This window comes from Cheilinus undulatus, linkage group 11 (genome assembly GCF_018320785.1).
Source record: "Cheilinus undulatus linkage group 11, ASM1832078v1, whole genome shotgun sequence".
In the NCBI taxonomy this organism is placed as follows: Eukaryota; Metazoa; Chordata; class Actinopteri; order Labriformes; family Labridae; genus Cheilinus; species Cheilinus undulatus.
This window is the reverse complement of record NC_054875.1, coordinates 44,341,370-44,361,498: the sequence shown is the minus strand read 5'-3', so window position 1 is coordinate 44,361,498 and position 20,129 is coordinate 44,341,370. Positions and strand designations below refer to the sequence as shown.

The following is a 20,129-nucleotide window of genomic DNA, read 5'->3' as shown; positions in this document are numbered from 1 at the left end:
TAAGACAGCAAAACTGATATTTTTGTGCTGTATTTTCATTTAATCAAACTGATCACAAGTTTTCCTCCCATTGTTTATGTGTTTTACCATTTGGTTCATGTTTTTAAGGCATTAAATGTTCTGCATGTGCCCAGTGCATATGAATTGATCCATATGTTCACATGCATATTGATAAACTGGAGCCATTTTAATGATCTAAAGACTTATTTCAGCTAACAAAGCAACAGAACTACAGGACATAACCCATAACACATAGCATTTGCTCATCACCTTTAAAAAGAGCATCACATGTAAACATTTTTGGCATGTCTCTAGAGCAGCTGTGGGATCAAAATGAAAAATATTGTCATTATTGGTGTTGCATCAGTTCTTCTGCTACAAATCATACATTTTTATTCACTGTGTGCCATTTACCACATCGTAATGCATTGATTTGTTGTTTCTGTATGTCTGTAGGGATCTAGAGTACTGTGCAGAACTTTTGGGCATGTTTCAGCCAAAAATTAAAGCTGAAGTGAGGCGTAGATGCAGCGAGTAAGCCACCTGAGTCCACTATTGGGTGTTGTCCCAGTCATGTTCTAGATGTCCTTGCATTTAACCAGAGGGCAAATGCAGGACATAGGGATGTAGGAAAATAATCTATTGAAAAAACTAACAAAGTACACACTCCTAGGGTGTAGAGAGGAGTGGATGTGGCAGTGAAGGATGGCTTAGGGTACTGTCCAGGCAGGTAGTAGGGTTGCCATGACCCCCCGGTCGTGCTTTGGATGTCCTAAGGCTCCAAAACTGCAGGCGGACTCAGAGCGTGTCACCAGGGGTGAAAAGGCGCAGACAAGAAAGATGCTGTCGAGCCTAACCTTGGCTGCTGAGCGGCACACATGTTGAAGTGTCAGGCCCAGTGTGGCCCAGTGATTAATCTTTAGCATGACTAAGACTTATTCATGGGACTATATCTAACTATTTATTTGATATCAAGACATTTTAGAGCTTTTTGTGGGGCTTTGACCTCACTGTTGGGGCCAGGGGTCCTCCCCATGGACACAACATCAAAAACTCACACCTGGACTGAAATCTGATTATTCTGGGTTGTAGTTCAACATAATAAAGAAATGTTTGCACAATTTTTTTTCCAGATAAAATAACAGTTTTCATACCTGCACTAACAGAAATCTTTGTAGTGATCAGATTCATTCAGCTCAGCAAAAAGAGCCAGCTCTTTTTGGAAGCATTTTGGCTTTATCAGATCAGCCAAGTTTGGCTGATATTTGATATTTTTAAGGCATTTTACTCCAACTGTGCTTAACTTTTTTAATTAGTGAAAATTTTATGTGATTATTTACTGAAGTCCCAATTACCCAAAATGCCTTGCAGGCCAGATGAAACCAGCTCACTGGCTAGGCTGTATGACACCTCTGGAAAAAGAAAAAAAAGAAACATTAATGTTATACCATAAAGCATGAGTCCTAGATGCATGTTGTTCCTGTGGCAGAGCAGACTATTCAGGCTTTGTCTTGGCTGTTCTTTCAGGATGACTTTGCACCAACCCAAATACAGGATATCAATAAACGAATCGCTTATCAAAAAAAGATGAGAAAGTGGACAGCATTATATTACTTGTAAGAATACGCCACTACTCCTATGGCTGGAATGAGGAAAAGGACACTGTAAACCATAGCGATGGTTCCAGAGGAGGACGATCTGAACTGGAAAAAAGATCACATCATGACTGGGTGATTTGATGCCCCTGGCAGCTGCCGTCCTTTGCCTAATGATAGAAACACCTCTGTTCTTACGTAACAAAGGTGCAGTGTGTTGTTGATGGGCTGTCATAGTACCAGAAATTTAAACTTAAATATGATTCTAGTAAAAAAATCAAACACCACTGATGTCTGAGTTACAGCATGACAACAACATCAGAAGTACAAAGCACCCAGTTTTGAAAATTCCTTATTCAAACTACTAAACATTGCAGGCAAAATCCTGCACACCATGTTAATTGCACAAATATGGTGTCAACAATTTGGTGCTAAAAAGTTGGTCAGGATTTGTGCATTTTAGACAGTGATCCCTCTCTAGGACAAAAACATGAATGAATGACTGTTTTTCCAGAGCTTTGGTACCTTTTTTAAAGATGTTTTGGGGTTTTTATACCTGTATTCAGAGAAGAGGAGAGTGAGTAGGGTTTTAAAAAGGGTGGGGAAGAGACAGCAGGAAAGGAGCCGCAGGGCTGACTTGAATCTGGGCCACCTGTGTTCATAGGACGCCACTGAATCACCAGGCCATGTGCGCCCCAGCAGAGCTTCAGTACTTACTATACTATCAGAGATAAAATCAGCATGGTTCTATCACTTTAAATCACATGGAATTGAAAAGGACTTAAGTATTGAAGATTCTGGCAATCTTGATGGTCTTTCTTTAGCATAAAGGCACTTTTTTATTTAAGATTATTTTGGGGGCTTTTTGCTTCTATCAGACAGGACAGCTGAAGAGAGACAGGAAATATGGGGAAAGAATGGGGGAAGACATCCACCGAGCACGTGTCAAGACCAGAAATCAATCCTGTGACCAGTGTGTTAAAGACTCAAACCTCAGCATATAGACCAGTGGTTCTCACACGGTGTGCCAAGGTACACTGGTGTGCCTTAAGGCAAGTCTAGGAGTGCCGTGGGAATTTATACCATACATTATTACTACAACTTTATGGCAAGTACTCTAACCAGGCCTGCCCACAGATCTGGCTGGACCCCGGAAAAACCCCAGAAAATGGGACCTCCCCAGTTGGGATTTGTTGATGATATTAGTGTGTGTGTTTGTGTGTTGGATCAGTAGCATTGGTGCTAGCATCCTGGCTAACAGTTACCTCATTAAGAGCTGAAAAGCATGGCAAGCTACTATTGGGTTGAAATTGGTGTTGAAATTATTAATTCAATTAACCAAGTTAACCAATTATTCTTCCAATTATCGCCACTTAATTTGCATTTTTGCCACTTTTTTGGAACTTTTTGCCACTTTTAACTCATTTTTGCTACCAATTTTCGCCACTTTCCGCACAATTTTGCTATTGTTTGGCCATTTTTTGCCATTTTTTCCATCACTTTTAACCTCTTAATACCACCTTGTAGCAACTTTAACCCTTTTTGCCACTTTTCTGCCACTTCTGATCTATTTGCCCACCTTTTTGCCCACTTTTGCCCTTTTTTCTTATCACTTTTAACCAATTTTTACCACCTTTTTACATGGTTAATCCTTTAAGGCATATTATAACCCATTTTAGCCACTATTTTGACACTTTCAACAAGTTTTGGCCAATTTCAACCCATTGGTTGGCCACTTTTTACAAATTTTCACCCATTCCTGACTTTGTTTAGCAACGTTTTTGCCCAGTTTTGTCATGTTTTTTCATCACCTCTGACCCATTTTTGCCACCTTTTGCCCACTTTTGCCATCTCCATGATCCCCCAGTTGGCTGGACCCCAGAAAGCTCCCCCCTTTATCTCCCCTTATTGGCCAACTTGACTGTATAATTTTTAAAAAGTCTATTTTGAATTGATTTAAATATGGTGTGCCTTGAGATTTTGGCTTAACCTTACGTGTGCCCTGGGTGAAAAAATTTTGAAAACCACTGCTATAGACACCTGCGCTACCAGCAGAGCTAACGTGGTGCCTAGCATAAAGGCACTCTTAATTATTAATCATTAGTTTGCACTGGCAGCCATGGTTATCACTCAGAATCCAGCTGAACTGGCTTAACTTGATGTCTGAATTTCTGTTCTTTTTCACAGGTTTTTTTCCCTTTAAGGTTTATTAATCTTTAAAATAACAGACACTTTGTTATTTTCAAGTGCTTGGTATGAAAAAATATGAGAATATATTGGAAGTTTTGACATCCTGACACTCTGAGTTTTGGTATTCTGAGTTAACACCCTGTAAGAAGAGAAGACAGTACAATAAATGTGTTCATTAATGTTTCATCTCCCCTGGATTAGTATGAGGTGAATAATTTCATGCCGCATCTTCCTCTGATTGCAGGTACGTCTAGTCATAAATGAGAAGGGTCTGGTCTGCGAGGAGAGGGATGTGAGCTTGCCGCTGCAGGAGCACAAGGAGCCGTGGTTCATGAGGCTGAACCTGGGAGAGGAGGTGCCCGTCTTTCTCCACGGGGACACCATCATCAGTGACTACAACCAGATTATAGATTATCTGGAGAAAAACTTTGTGGGAGGTACGCCACAGTTATATCTCATCAAGTCGCTTCTTTTGAAACGATTGAGCATGGCTTTTAACATTAAAAAAACAAAATTTGAGAGTGAAAGTTCTGTTTCAGTGGGTAAAAATATGAGAAACCTGCTCTTGTCTGCTTTTCTTGAGGGACAATTAGTCTTTGTTTTAACATTCAGTTAAAAAATGATCCCAATGACAAATTTTCACCCTGAGGTTTTTTAAGTCTTTGATAAAGCGTTGTTTATTTCACTATTAACCAGCTGACACACATTTACCGTTGTAGGCCGTCTTCTTGTTTGTCATGAAGCTAATCTATGGCTCCAAAGCTGCAGAAAATATCAGGCTGCATTCTTCTTCTCCGGGTAGCTCAGACTATTGGAAGTGGTGCGAGGCCATCTGTCGCTCCCTTACTGTGTGTCTGTGCGTGCTGTACTGTGAAACTGTGTTAGTCGTTGCATCGACGTCTTTGCAGCAATGTCACTGAGATGAACTCCTATGATTAGATTAGATGAAATTGGAACGATCTCTTGGGGGAAATCCACGGCGGCCAAGGATGAGACACAGATACAAACAAGACAGAGAGGGAATGAAGCGATCCTCATTAAAACACTGAGGGCAATGGTAAAGATCTGTCTGTATATGAAGCGAGCATTGTGATAAAGTGACTCAGATTAACAGCTAAAAATGTCTTCCACTGTCTCTGCCAAGAGTAAGGACATGCTGAGATGAAACACTTAATCCTGTTATCGCTGTGTGTTGTGATACAGTATCTGTGGGCGGTGTGTCCTATAGACTCGTCAGCTGAAACATGAGGTTACGTAACGTCCAGAGAGCCTTGGAGCAGTCGGGGCCTGAGGGTGAAGTCTTAGTTTTAGTTGTGGTCACTCGATCTGAGCAGTGACGCTTGAAATCTCTGCAGGAGATCTGGTTCACTGCCTGCTCGATAATAAGAGGCTGGGAGGCAATAACTGACCCTGGTGTTTGATGTCTTCTTCTCATTCAGACCCATTAATCTGGCCTGTTTTATGGCAGGCTCTATGCAGGTTAATGCATGCATTTCTTCAGGAACAAACTGTTCTAAAATCTGCAGCTCTGCACTTACTCAGCACTCTGCAAAAACTCTTACCAATCGTTTATGTTAAATTTCTATCAATAATACCTCAGTACGCTTATTATAAGCCACATTAATCAGACAGATTTATTGACTAATCTGAGCACTATTGAAAAAGAACTCAAATATAAGAAACTTTTAATGTGTGTGCCTAATTTAAAGGCAAAAAAAATCTCCTTACAATGTCTACAAACAAAAGTCATCTGACCGGTTGTAATAGGCATTGACTTCCAAGATCATACAAAGTTAAATCTAAGGCCTGAATTTTGAAATAAGTAAAAAAAACTGCAAATGCAGCAAGCAAAAATCACTTCAGTTTTTAAAAATGAGATACTGACTTATTTATAGGCTGGCTAAACACAAACCACTAAAAGGTGTGAGGGCAGCTGAGGATTTCAGAAGTGTTGTGAGAAAACACAGCAGAAAACAAGTGATCTGTGTGGGTTATCATAACAGATTAGTTGTCCAAATGATCTTTAGGTGAGTGTTGTAATTACAGCTTTTTACCTCCCCGATTGCTTCAGAGCCTCCCTGATCTTGAATTGTAGATATCAAATGTGTGATATGTAGGAGTCCAGGTCAGGTGCCTCTGAGTGAATACCTACAGACCAGTAAGTATCACCAGTCAGATGTTGCGTACTTTACAGCTCACAAACATGGGAGCGAACATAAAAACAATCATCCAATCTTCTGAGCTAGCATTTCATCCTTATTCTAGCACGCAGACCAGGACCCCTGGGTTACTACAAACAGCAGGTGTGTGGTCTCCAGGGCTGATATCCTCCAACTAATCGGTCAATTAGTTGGTCAATTGTCGCACAGAAGAAGAGAGAGCCAAGCATGCAGTAGTGGGTGATCATGTAGCTAGAGAGAGAGAGAGAGAGAAAGAGAGTCCGGGTAGTTGAAAACAAGACAATGGCACAAAAATAAGACATCTTTTTCTGATGATTCACAGAGGTTATAACCTGACACGTCAGACAGATTCGTTTCACACATCCATCTGGGAAAGTTTCAAAAGGAAACGTTTGAGAAAAGGCAGAGGATTTGAAAAAAACTCGGAGTGTGATTGGATGAACGATCTGTCTATCACATCTCTACGGGCCAACAAGAGCAACAAAACATGTGATGTAGCTGCTATCAAGCTGCGCGTGCGCAGCTAGTGAGGAATTATGCGAAACATGTCGACTGTAGACATGTCAGTACTCGACTTTTGGGGTTTTTGAAAAGAAAACAACTCACTGCTGTTCTTTATTCTTCTTTTAATGAAGATATGTCATCAAGTTCCAATAAAACTGGTGCTTTAGCAGCATTCACGCTAATCTCTTCCTCCATAACTGCACCAGCTCTTGCTGCTGCTTGTTTACGTCACGACTTCCCTGCGCCTGAAAGTACTGCCCCTCGTAGCTGATTGTTCCTGTCACTTTCTAACCGGGCCCAAACAGTTCAGACGAGAGCTTTGCAAGATGGATTCGCCAGTAAAAAACAAGGAAACGGGCGTATCAATCTGCTTTGCAGGGTTACAGAGGTTATGCTCTGGTTCTCAATTGGTTGGGCATCAGGACCCACCACGACCACTGTAAGAGAAATTGCAACCCAGAGTTTAAAAATGTTTAACCTCTCACTTTTGGTTTTCAACCATTTTGGACCCTAAATGGAAAAAAAGCATGCATGCATACATTAGATTTTACTCTGGTTCCCAGAGAGCATGGACATTTGGTACAATTTTGAATAATTTTCATGTCATCTTGGAAAGGAAGAGCTTTGTTGTCCAAAGAAAAGGAGATAAATAAGAGGAAATCTTGAGACAAATACTGAAATCTGCTCATCATTACAGGAAATCCAAAGAAATACATTTACAAATTTACCATATGTCCACATAGGGCTTCTATGTATAGAATTTCTGCTTCATTTCTTGGGTCAGGACTTCTTTTTGGGTCTTAACCCACCAGTTGAGAACCACTGCTCTAAAATACTTGGAAATTCATTAAAAACTCAACATAAATGTGCTGATAAATGCAGATTTTTTTTGTATTGATGTGGTGCTGTAAATATTTCTACCCCCACCACTTTTACAACCTCTAACCTCACTTCCTGTTCTATTCACTGGTTAGCAAATATGTCCCTTTATCATTGCATTAGAACTCAAATATCAACGTTAGTGTCGGCTACAGAGGGCAAAGGAGGAAGACAGTGATATCTCATGGCCCCTTGAAGGCTTCATTTTGGTCCCAACCTGCACATCATTTATGGTTTGCCTTGGTAAAATCATCAGTTGGTGCATTTGTGTAGTTTCTCTTTGCTTGTTCCAGCCCTAGTGGTCTTGCAGTCACCCTAAAAGCCAGGTCGGACTTCATGTTTCCAGTACAGTCATAGCTGACATGACAGTCATAGGAATTTGTCATTTCATCTCATGTCGTGTTGCATTGTGAACGGCATGTCTCAGACACCTCCTGACAGAAAGTCTAGCATGTTTGATTTTTGCCCTGCCTCTTATGATTTGTTCTGTCACATTTTAACAATGAGAGCACAGAGCGCTCTGCATGCACAGCAGTCACGGATGTAAACAAACTAAATGGCACAGCAAAAGAAGAATGTTGAAGTTTGAGCTGTGAGATGAAACTCTGAGACAGAGGAAAAGTTTGTCAAGCTCTGACAACATCGTTCCTGCCTTTATGTTGTTGAGGGATGTTTGAAAGAAATGGCTGATGCAGTCCAGCAACCCAGTTAGTAACTGGCATTCATAATGATGTTTGGATAGTCAAACAATTGCAGTAAGGTAAATGCACTGTGTAAATACATTGTGTTTGTTAAGTCATAGTGTAGTCTAGCCCCCTCCTTCCTTCTGAAAAGCCATCATGTTGGTTGTGAGGACTGGTAGGACACATATCTCTAGCTGTAAATCACCTAATCTGACATAGTGAACATAGTGACATATGCCGTTTAGATCTAATTTCAGAACTCTGACCAATGAAAATGTGCTTGCTGCATTGCTGCATTTACGTATAACAAGCATTCCCAGCCTGATGTCTATGCTTGTATTTCTTGAATCAGACGTTTATCAGGACTTTTAAAGCAAATGTGGCTTATTCTAAGTGTGCTGAGATGTTTCTGAGAAGAAATTAGATGAAAAAACTTGCAGAGCTCTGAGATTTGGCAGTGTTTTCTGACATTCAAATTAAGAGATCACTTACAGTCTTTGTTTTGTGTTTTGGTCTGTTTAATGTCTAATACATGTCTAAACCAGAATCAGTCTGGACGTGCTTTAGCCTGCAGCCTATCTGCTTGATCAAACTAAGACATGCTTTTTTCTCTGCATTTAAATCCCTAATGCATGCTGGCAAACTGGGCTGCAGCTGGCCTGGAAAGTGCAGATGTCTCAGAAAACAGACTCCTATAGCATCCCAGAGCAGCATGATGCCAGCTCAGACTACTTTACAGCACAGCTTAGATGCTGCAGGGAGCTTTGGCTGTGTGAAAATCTATTGTCAGCTCACAACAATCAGACAACAAAGACTTAATCTGCTCTTATTTCTTGCATTGTTCTTTGGTATTTGCAGAAGAACATCTAAAGGGCGTCTGCATGGCATGTCCAAACCAGCATGCTGATCCTTGGTCTGATTACTCAGCTCTCTGGAGCTCTGCCAGCTGCAGCTCCACCCTCCATGAGCTCCTCTGAACATCCTCTAGCAGCCAAACGACTATCTGTGTTTTGTCAGTTTTGTCCCTGTGCTGGCTGTGACCCTGCACAGTGATAAAAGCTCACTCTGCTCCGTCTCATCCTTAATACAGAGCCTCAGCATCAGGTCATTAAGTCCAACACCGGTCCTCCCAGCCGAGCAGCACATAGGCAGAATGATGAGTGAAGATACAAGAATTAAAACAGTAAAGTATCAGCGCTGGTTTCTTTAGCAGTTAACATCATTAAAGGAGTAACTGAACATCTCTGATAATATTCTGTGCAAAACCAAAGTGTGAAAAGTGGTTTTTATACTGAGGAGTTAGATAAAAGAATCGATACCACTCTGATATCTGTCTGCTTTAATGGAGCTTGATCCAGCAGCTCTAACTTATATTAGCCTTACATAAAGACTGGACACAAAGAGAAAACAAGCCTATGTAATCTATGTAACAGCCCTGCTAAACCTCTCAAAGTGTTATGTCTTGTGAATTCATTCCCTTTAAAATATGTTCAACTTCAGGACTTCTTTCCCTTATTTTGTCTGCAAAAATTCTCAAACAGAATCTGAAATCACAATGGAAACAGCAGGCGTGCCCGTTTGATTTATTTTTCTCCTCCTGACACTAAAGGTATGAGTTGCTGTGATTTAAATGGTGGTTAGCTTGTGTTGTTGGTGATGCTGAGTGTTTTCATTTGACTATAAAAGAAGATTACTGATGGTGTTTGTATCTGAGACGAATGAAATGCAAATAGATCCAGTGGTGTGCATGGGGGGGGCAATTGTTAAAAAAACAAAATGTGTATTAGAGTGCCCTCTTGGGTGCCAAAACGCGTGCTAAAGTGCCCTCTTTGGTGCCAAAACACCCGCTAAAGTGCCCTCTTGGGAGCCAAAATGCATGCTAAAGTGCCCTCTTTGGTGCCAAAACACACGCTAAAGTGCCCTCTTCGGAGCCAAAATGCATGCTAAAGTGCCCTCTTTGGTGCCAAAACACACGCTAAAGTGCCCTCTTGGGAGCCAAAATGCATGCTAAAGTGCCCTCTTTGGTGCCAAAACACACGCTAAAGTGCCCTCTTGGGAGCCAAAATGCATGCTAAAGTGCCCTCTTTGGTGCCAAAACGTGTGCTAAAGTGCCCTCCTTGTTGGCAAAACACACTAAACTGACATCTTGGCTGGGTAAAACATGATAAACTGCCCACTTGGGTGGCAAAAAGGCATGTTTAAGTACCCTCCTCATTGGTAAAACACACTAAACTGCCCTCTTGGGTGAAAAACCCCCCACTAAACTCCAGAAGACCATTTGGATCAAGAAATACTATGAAACATTACTGTTGCAATGACTTTTATGTTGGGTCCTTTTTTTAATCTATATTGAGCCAGAACTATATCTCACAGAACCAGTTTGGATTATCTGGTGCTAATATGGTATTAAAACGCACTAGAATACAGGAAATGGCATCTACTTAATTGAAAATGTCCTGGGGGAAGACCCCCAGCCCCCCTAGGGATTTATTTATTTATTTCTGTGTGTTCTTCACAGTCCAACGTTGAATCTACACAGTTCTTGTGGATGCTGATCCTAACTACAAACTAATTTGAGTAGTCTGTCTAGTTATTCTGTTTTATAAGGCTATATAATGTACCATTTGTATAACATATAAACATGTCTAAAGTGCCCTTGTGAAACTTAGTGCCCTCTTCAGTAGCGAGAATGTGCTGTATGTGCCCTTTTTTTCTTTTCGCCCCTGCCCTTGAAAAAGTCTGTGCACGCCACTGCATAGATCTGACTTCCACCTCCATCTGTGGGAGTTTTCTGCAGAAACTATTGGCGATTGTCAGTTCTCTGTCCCCATTCAACTTGTGCAGTGTGAGCTCAGTTTTGCAAGCTTTGGTTGTGCATTGTTAATGATCTCCACAGTGTATGCCTAGCTTAAATGAACAAATCCCAGCTTAACAGTGGGCTGATCCACACTTTTGCTTGAGAGCAGTTACCTTGATATCAGCTTAGGTAGACAGATGTAATGTTTCGACAGGCAAAATTTACATGTTTACCTTTTCTTTTTTGATTCAACAAAAATGTGTGACTTCTGAGTGAGATTCAAAGATAATGTTCAAATCATTTTGTCACCTTTGGGCCGACATGCCAGATGTTTCCACCTGTTTTTGGCTTTATGAGAATGATCTATGTGACAGATCTGAATCTAAATGCATGCTGATATAGGAAACTTAAGACTACAGTGAGGATGTTATAGATCAAGAAATGTGCAGATTTTTGTCCTGAATGTTAACATCACATCACATGTCACAGTTACCCTGATGACCACTCAACTATCACAGAGTGTCAGAAAATAGAACTTTCATTTGTCAAACACCTTCAGGCTGCATGACCATAGTCGGCCTCTTTTCTTGCAGCACTTAGGACTTAAATTCCAGAGTGCTTCTCACAGTGCTTACTGTTGCTATGTTACAAAAAATGAATCCCGCTTTCCTCTGTACAATCTGTAACGTTGTTTTAGCATCTCTCTCTGTGCCTCAAATTTCAATATTTCAAGGAAATATCACACAGAATACATGCAGGCAACCTGAATGAATCCTGTACTGACACAGGCAGCTGCTGCAGACCTGAAAACTACCCTTCGAAAAAAGTTGAAAAAAGCTGAGTTGGATCTTAAGATATTGTCAGAAGTCCCGCCCCTTATTGACATTGGTTGGCAAGTGAGGGAGAAATTACATTGATGAGTGCCAGCAATGGACACAGTCCCTAAGAAAGTTCACGGTGGTAAAATGCCTCACCCCATATACACATTTGCACTAATTAATCTATTTTCTGTAACTCTCACAATGTAAAAAGCTCACTTTGGTAAAATACCCCACCACATATGCATATCTGCACTACTTAACCCTTTACCTACTGAGTTTAAAATGGCGATTTGGACATATTTTGTTATTATGGCTGGAAGTTTGAGAGCTTTGGTCCCTTTTTTCCCAGGAGTACTTGAACTTGAACTTGACTTTTCAACATCTGGTTAATGAGTATTGCACATTATATGGAATTGTCAGCAGTTTAAAAGAAGAACAATACAAAACTGGTGTTTTGCTATGAATGCCCACGTCATATGGTTGTAAGTACCGTAATGAGCCATATATGTGCGCATGCCCACAATTCTCAGCTTTCCAACACCATTGGAATTTTTCTGATTGGACAAATTTGACAGAGTTACAGTAATAATACTCCGGACATATAAAACACATCGCTGGCGCTGGGTCAGTAGGTAAAGGGTTAATCCATTTACTGTAACTCTAATACTGTAAGAATGCTCACTGTGGTAAAATGGACAAACTCATCATGTTTTTACAGAATGGCTTTATTTTGAATAATTCCTGGCACGGTTCCACTTTACACTGAATCAAGTCGCTTGTAAGAAGGTTTTATTGATGAAAACGTATGAGGAATGACAGAGCTGTGACAACAAAGAGACACGGCCGACACACTGCACACTTGCATCTGGTATTGAAAGCTGTGGTGGTGCATGCCAGATGCGGACACTGGCGGCAGCTGCATGCAGCAAAACATTGCCAGTCTGAAACAACTGTTTGTGCTAGAGCTGAGCATAATCGCTGAACCATGTTGGTTCTTCTTGAAAATGAATGCTGCCAGCACAAAAAGCACAGGCTGTGGACACAGGCCCTAACGCAGGCCTTCACCCACTGGGTAAATGTACCCACACTGAGCTGAAAAGTATTTTGAAGAAAAATATTTTCTCTTACTTAATGTGATAATTTAGGACTTATTAGGAATGTGATTCTTACATAACAATGATATTGTGATTATTTGTGCCGTCCTAAGAGTAGCACACAGCTTGGACTGAAGGGGCCGGGGCAGGACTTTCAACAGGGGGGCATTTTTGTTTTATATTGGAAATTCTGCCTCGGGCCACATTCATAAGCGAACAATCCACTGAAAACTGAACCATCTCTAGTTTTCAGTTGCCTTAAAGTTCTGCACAAAAACAAATAAAAATGCTCCAATATCCCTACATGCTGACCTCAAAAATGAATAAAAATACTGCAGTGAAAAAGTTTTGATTTGAATAAAAAAGGTTCTGTGTGAGACCATAATATGCATCTTCACACACTTGGCAAGAAAGATAGTCTTTAGAAATGGAACATAGTAGGTTAGCAGGGGATTTTTAAAAGCTCACAAGCTATTATGTTCCTTATGTTCCTGAGCATGTGGTGTTTTTGTGACTTCAGTTTGTCTTATCTGGTCCAACTATGATTATATCTCCGACCAGTCTCCTTAGGTTCTTGAAATCCTTTCAGCCTCCAGAAGACTTTTTTCCTTCAGCTTGCTTCAGTATTGTTTAAATGTCATGCTTTGAGAAGCTTGGCTGGTGGTGTGTAACATGCAACAGAAGGAGTCGTCTGTTACCAGGTTACCGTGCTGTGTGTCTGTCTGAGCTCTGTGTTATTTTTGGGGAGCTGAAAGCTTCATAACAGTTGCTTGGAAACCTCAGGTGTTCTGAGAAGTTTATGAAATATAACAGGAGTACTAGAGCGAGCACGGCGCTGGATTTATGTTTTATTGCTTAGTTTCATATTATATAAACGTCCTCAGAGTAGTAGCAGCACAAGTTCTGGACGACATTAAAATGTTTTTTTACATTGTTGTTTTGTCTGCAGACACGGTGGCTCAGCTGATTCCTGATGTAGAATCACCTCTACATGAGCGTGTGCAGCAGTACCGTCAGCTACTGGACGGCCTGCCCATGGACGCTTACACACACGGCTGCATCCTCCATCCAGAGCTCACCACTGACTCCATGATCCCAAAGTACGCCACTGCAGAAATACGGAGTAAGTCAAACCAGCTCGATGGATTTAACAAACAAAACAAGATGTTCTCTTTCTCAATTTTGAAAACCATCATTAAAAAGCAGTTCACACACAACGCAGCAACATATTATAAAATGTAAACAATGGATTTAATTTTCTAATGAGACAAATCACCAGCAGGATGACACTCCAATTATCTGTCCCTCATTAGAAACCCTCATGGACATCCTGCCCTAACTATTGTTCCTAAAAACCCAGACGATGGAATGACCAGTGACTGTCTGGACCCTTAGAAAAAAAAAAACCACAGACACAGTCTGGATTACAAATTGCAGCAGCTGAAGTCATTGAAGTGTGTTTAAACACTCAAAGTTGAACAGAGTTCAGTGAGTCATCTCGTTTTGTGCAGAAATGCAGCGTGATCCAATGTGACAGTGTGACCTGCTGCACTTCCCATGTTTACACATGCCTAATATTTTAATGTTTGTGTGCCACCAAGAGGACATATTGTGGTGATAATATGGTACAATTTGAGCCCATTCTTTCCCTTTAACTTTAGTCTGATAAAGATTGGTTGAATGCATAAAATTGCATGACAAAATATGGATGTTACTTTTGTTTTTTGTCTGGTTTACTGTACTTTTTGTTGCTTAATTAGATTTTCTGCCTCTTAAACTCATTTTTCTTTTACATTTTCAAGCTCTTGAGGTTGAACAAGCTTCAGTTTTTAAACCAACTGGTCTGCTAGTACAAAAAACAACATTCAGATACACTGATGAATGTGATTGATCACTTGGATCACTGCTGCTGTCTTGGCCAGGACACTCTTGAAAAAGAGATTTTTAATCTCAATGAGGTTTTCTCCTGGTTAAATAAAGGTTAAATAAAAAAAAACTTTATTTGAAGTCCATAAAAACAGTGCATTTTGAAGCAAATTATAAAATATTGCACATGTAAAAGTAGCTACTATGAATTCAAAGCTATTCATCTTCCTCACAATGTTTTCCCATCTCATCAGTGAACAAAGTCCTGTTGTTATGTGCACTGTTTGTGGAATTTGATGCAACGCAGTACCAAAAAAACTTCAAATCAGCACATTGTAGAGCCAGATTTATAAGTCCCAGCAGCTAATATCAAGCCTCCCAGTCTGAACAGAAGACTTCCTCCTTCCATCAAGTAATGGCCTCAACATTTAAATCAAAGCAGTAGCTGGACTGGATCAAATCCTGCTGCAGGGCTGCAGGATTTCTCTATCACAGCTAAAAGCTTTCTTCTATCAGCCACAGACATTTGAAAAATGAGTAACAGGAGAAAACAGTGATTTAACTGGAGACTAGCTTCAGTGAGAAATTAAAGACTTTTGTGTATTGACAGCAGCAGGAGGTGTTTGTGGGATTGAGTCAAAATAAACATCAGTTTGTGTGTTCATGGTAATGAGGGAATCTGTCACACAGCACTAGAGGGTGGCTCATCAGTGTTTATATGACAGCCTACTTGTTTTTAGGAATCAACACACTCATTCTGGTCTTTTTATACTTTCTATCAGAATATTATCAGACATACTGAAAACTACTGGCTTAGTCCTGCAACTATTTTTTGCAATAAAACAACTGAACATGCTTTTCAAGGATGGGAGCACAGATTGAGGTTAGACTATATAGTAGAAATGATCATTATATACTAATGACATTTGCATCATCAGCAACCTTTTTTGCATTGCATACAACTTCTAAATGTCAGCATAGATTTAACAGGCTGTTGAACACAGCAGAGCAGACTACTTGATTATTTTGATGTATTCAAATCAAACTCAACAAAATAACTTTTTTCATACCACACAGATATAAAGACACTGTGTGTGTACTTTGTGTATGTGTGTTTTCAGGACACTTGGCCAATGCTGCGACGGAGCTGATGAAGTTGGACCACGAGGAGCCTCAGCTGACAGAGCCATACCTGTCCAAGCAGAAGAAGCTCATGGTGAGTTTATGTGGCAGTAAAAAGCATTAATTCATTACTCCCCCTTATTTTAAAGTTATAGTCTGCTCAAGGGAGAAGAAATTGGAATTAGTTTGCTCATTATTGATGATAAATCATAGTATTTTTTATCCAACAAATATCAAATAACCAGGCTTGTAGTAATCAAGGTAATGACTATTCATTAATATCACTGAGGGCTTTTAAAGCAATTAAACCAGCTTTTTTTTACCCCCATATTAATACTTCTGTCCCATAGTTTGTACTTTAAAGGTATTTATATTTCAATTAATGGTAAAATCCAGTGAATTCTTCAATGATAAAGTCCTGAAAAATGCTTTACAAATTCAGAATTACAGCAAAAAGAGGTTGAGATTCACATTTTTAAGGCTTTAGTAAAAGGAAAAAATTGAAGCTTTTCTGCCCAGGAAATCTTTTGCATTCATAGTGATACTGGTTAACTGAAAGGAGGATGAAATAAATACTTTGCAAAGAGTTGCTTGCTGCTTTGCTGGCATACATATAGCTCATTAATATTTTTTATCAAAGATAAACACTTTGAGTCAGACTTGTCTTTATTAGGATGTTATGCGGTGCCAGATTTTATTTGAATATCTTAATTGTCTTACTACCAATAGGTGGATTTTCCACATTCATTGCTAATGAAAATTTTATCATGAATGACCTTCAGTAGATTCCCCTCTAGACCTGAAGCTGAAGCAGCATCCAGATTCTGTTTAACACAGTAACTTTGACCTAAATGTATTAATACTCTCCAGAGAAACTATTGACATTCTGCCCTTAAAAAATTATAATAATATTCTACTATTATATTAATAGTAGATATATATATATTAACATTCTACAAATGTAGTGTTTTAAACTTAGATGGCCATGAATCAGTTGCTGGTGCTGCACGACTTGGTAATAATGTTATTGTGATTATATTTGACAATACTGCAATTTGCAAATGCATTATGATATAATACATAAATGGTATCATGGTGTACTTGTGCTGTTATCAAGGAGTTGAGTGTGTATTTCTCACCTCAAAACACTGAAATGTAAAGTAGCACTAAATATGACTAAACCTGAAGTTTTTACAGTACTGTTAACTTAAAATGTTCTAAAAGTAAATGTTTTTTCCTTTTTTGAATAAATATACTCCTACAAAGTGCAACAGTTGCACTGTTGTAAACTTAAAGTCCTTTTTATGGGCATTGTTAAAACCAGGTGCTACATTATACAAAAATAATTGTACAGTCTGACATTGCGATTGCATTAATTCTTGCTGCTTCATTTTTTTCACTGCTACAACCAGTGACAAAGTTTATAATGCAGTAAAATAAGATGCACTAATACCAGGGTTACAATAGAAAGAAAAAATACTTACGAATTGATTTGCTTGTTTTGTGTAAGGCAAATACACTCTAATGCTTAATAAAAGATATCAGGGATTAAGATTCAAAATCTAATCATTGGTGTTTAAATTCCTTTTTCTTCCTGCAGACAAAGCATCTGTGAATTTAAAAAACAGTTAAGCTATGAGCAAAAACTTCTGAAATGACCTGAGTCCAATGTGCTGAATTAGCATCTGTTACTATGGAAAACCATAGCAATGCATCCCTCCTGCTAGTTCGCGGGCTGAGGTTAGCCATGGCAGGTACCAAGCCTTAGCTAACGCTAGCTCGAAAGTCCAATGCACTCAACAGGGCATAAATAGCTTACTTCACAGCCTTGACCTTACCTGCAAGTATTTTTTTCTGCTCATTAAGACCGTCTTCTTCACCTCTTCCGCGTCGTCCTCATTATCCTCCATGTTTAGCAAAGCAACATTTTTACATAGTGGCACCACTTTAGCTTCGATTAGCTGTCGTAAAAACCACCATCCAGGCTGTCTGGTTTCTGATGAAATAAATGAAAAGCGACCCATATTAAAGTTATTACCACGAATACACTGAAATTCACTAGATCAGCTTGACAATTGTACTTATTTTTGTTCTGGAAACTGTGAGAGTAATAGGAATGTTTTCCCTTTAATATATTTCCAAACAACCAATACTTACTAGTGACATCACTCAAAAACGCAGAAGCATCCTCATCCTGAAAAAAAAAATAAAAAAATTAAAGGCCCTTGAGTATGTATGGAAGTCTATTTTTGCCACTTAAAAAATGTGAAAGTAAGGCAATTCTAAAAAAAAAAATTAATATATATCTACATGAGATAAAAGACATAATAATGAGACAAAATGTCGAAATTATGAGATACAAAATGATAATTATGAGATAAAAGTCAGTTATGAGATAAAATGTTATCTTGTAGTTTTTATATATAGTTTCATAACACAAGCCAGGTATTAATCTTTTTTCATCACAAAATATAGCATAATGAACTTAATTGACTAATCTATTAAAGGCCCATGAAAGCAAGAGACTATTTTTCCTATTTTTAGGGGCATTTGATTGAATGATTGCTTTCAGAATATAAAGAGAATTATAACAAACAGGTCTATGAATGTTTTGTGCACTTGTTGAAGTTCATGTTTTTGTCTGTTTTGAATATTTTTCAGGCAAAAATCTTGGACCACGATAATGTGAATTACCTGAAGAAAATTCTGGGGGAGTTAGCGATGGTTCTAGATCAAGTGGAGGCTGAACTGGAGAAAAGAAAACTAGAGTATCAAGGTATGCCAGAATGAATAAACCATCTATCATGATGATTCAGAACCTGTCCAACAGTGTTTTAATGACCTTTGGTCCCTCACAGGTCAGAAGTGTGAGTTGTGGCTATGTGGACCTGAATTTACACTAGCTGATGTCTGCCTCGGAGCCTTGTTGCACAGGCTCAAGTTCTTGGGACTTTCTAAGAAATACTGGGAGGACGGCAGCCGACCCAACCTGCAGTCCTTTTTTGTGCGTGTGCAAAAACGCTACGCTTTCCGCAAGGTCTTGGGCGACATCCACACGACGCTCCTGTCGGCGGTCCTACCCAACGCCTTCCGGATGGTAAAAAAGAAGCCGCCGTCCTTCTTCGGGGCCTCTTTTCTCATGGGCTCGCTGGGAGGGATGGGCTACTTTGCCTACTGGTTTTTAAAAAAGAAATACATGTAGTGAATGCCCTTCTTGTTGTGTTAAATGTCTGTGTATTTGTGTGATGTTTCAATTTTTCTGTAATGTTTTATGACTGCAGGAAAACATAATGAATCTATATAGAGAACACTATTACTTACCTGGGTGAACAAAGAATATTAAAACATTCCATAATAAGAAATCCTTGACAGCACATTTTCTGGTAATCAAGGCCTTCATCCAGTTTGATTTCTGGAAACTTGCAGCCTTTGTGCCTGCAGGTCCTTGTTTAACTTTATTTGGAGGCATGCATCAGGTCCACCTGTACTGAAAACTTAAAGTAAAAACCCAGAAATGTAAACACAGTAACACCAACCGGGGTTTACTGACCTTCGCATGCCACTGTTATAGTCATTACTCATTGTACCTGCTCCTCACTCCTCCATCAGCCTGGGGTTTAACCAGAAAAACCACAGGAACACGTACACGACAAAGACTCTCTGAAAAGTGCTGTGCTGCCAGAAACTGCCACTCGAAACTATGAGAGGATGGAGGCAAACTGTAAGGGAAAAGGTTGACATTTAAGGAAATTACTCACCCCACTTTTTTTGCAGAGACTTGCATTTTTAAATCAATACCACCTTCATTTCTGTCTCTTTAATGGGAAGCTGCAGCAAGAGGATGGTTAGCTGAGTGTAGATTAAAGACTGGAAAGATGGGCTCTGCTTAAAAGTGACAAAACCTACCAGCACCTCTCTAATCTAAAAGGAATCAGAACCAAACGTCAAGACAGCTTATCTGAGCATGAAATGATCTTATTGTAGTATTTTAGGACTGTAGAATTCACTAGCATCTAAAAGTAAGCTTGCAGAGTGCAAATGTCCCTTCATGGCCACTGTAGCAACATGGCTGTCTAACACTGCATGCTCAGAGGAAGAAAACCCAATCCCTCTGCAGAAAAAAGGGCTAACTGTGAGGAAACTACTATTTCTATATTTCTTAAAGACAGACAAAACAATAAAATACCCAGTATTTTCAAGGTGCTTTTACTCTCATATGACTATCTGGATTCTTCTTAAGATGCATAAAACATTTTAGACCACTAAAACTTTATTTTCAATCACAGGTAGTCAGATATAACAAGGGAGCAATCTCCAGGGTTGAAAAATAAAGACAATGCATAAGTGACAAAAAGCTGCAGTTCCTCAAGTGTCCACTTGAGGCTGGCTGTAGAAACA

General features: G+C 39.5%; 1 protein-coding gene across 1 annotated transcript in view; it reads left to right on the top strand.

Moving 5' to 3' along the window:
* The window catches only part of gdap1l1 (ganglioside induced differentiation associated protein 1-like 1), a 38,331-nt gene extending 18,794 nt beyond the window's left edge, over positions 1–19,537 (top strand). The window contains exons 2-6 of the mRNA XM_041799892.1: positions 4,030–4,222; positions 13,693–13,866; positions 15,731–15,825; positions 18,393–18,507; positions 18,590–19,537. Of these exons, the coding sequence (XP_041655826.1) occupies positions 4,030–4,222; positions 13,693–13,866; positions 15,731–15,825; positions 18,393–18,507; positions 18,590–18,933 (921 nt within the window). The 3' untranslated portion in view covers positions 18,934–19,537. The remainder of the gene's footprint in view (positions 1–4,029; positions 4,223–13,692; positions 13,867–15,730; positions 15,826–18,392; positions 18,508–18,589) is intronic.
* Positions 19,538–20,129: the final 592 nt, after the last annotated feature.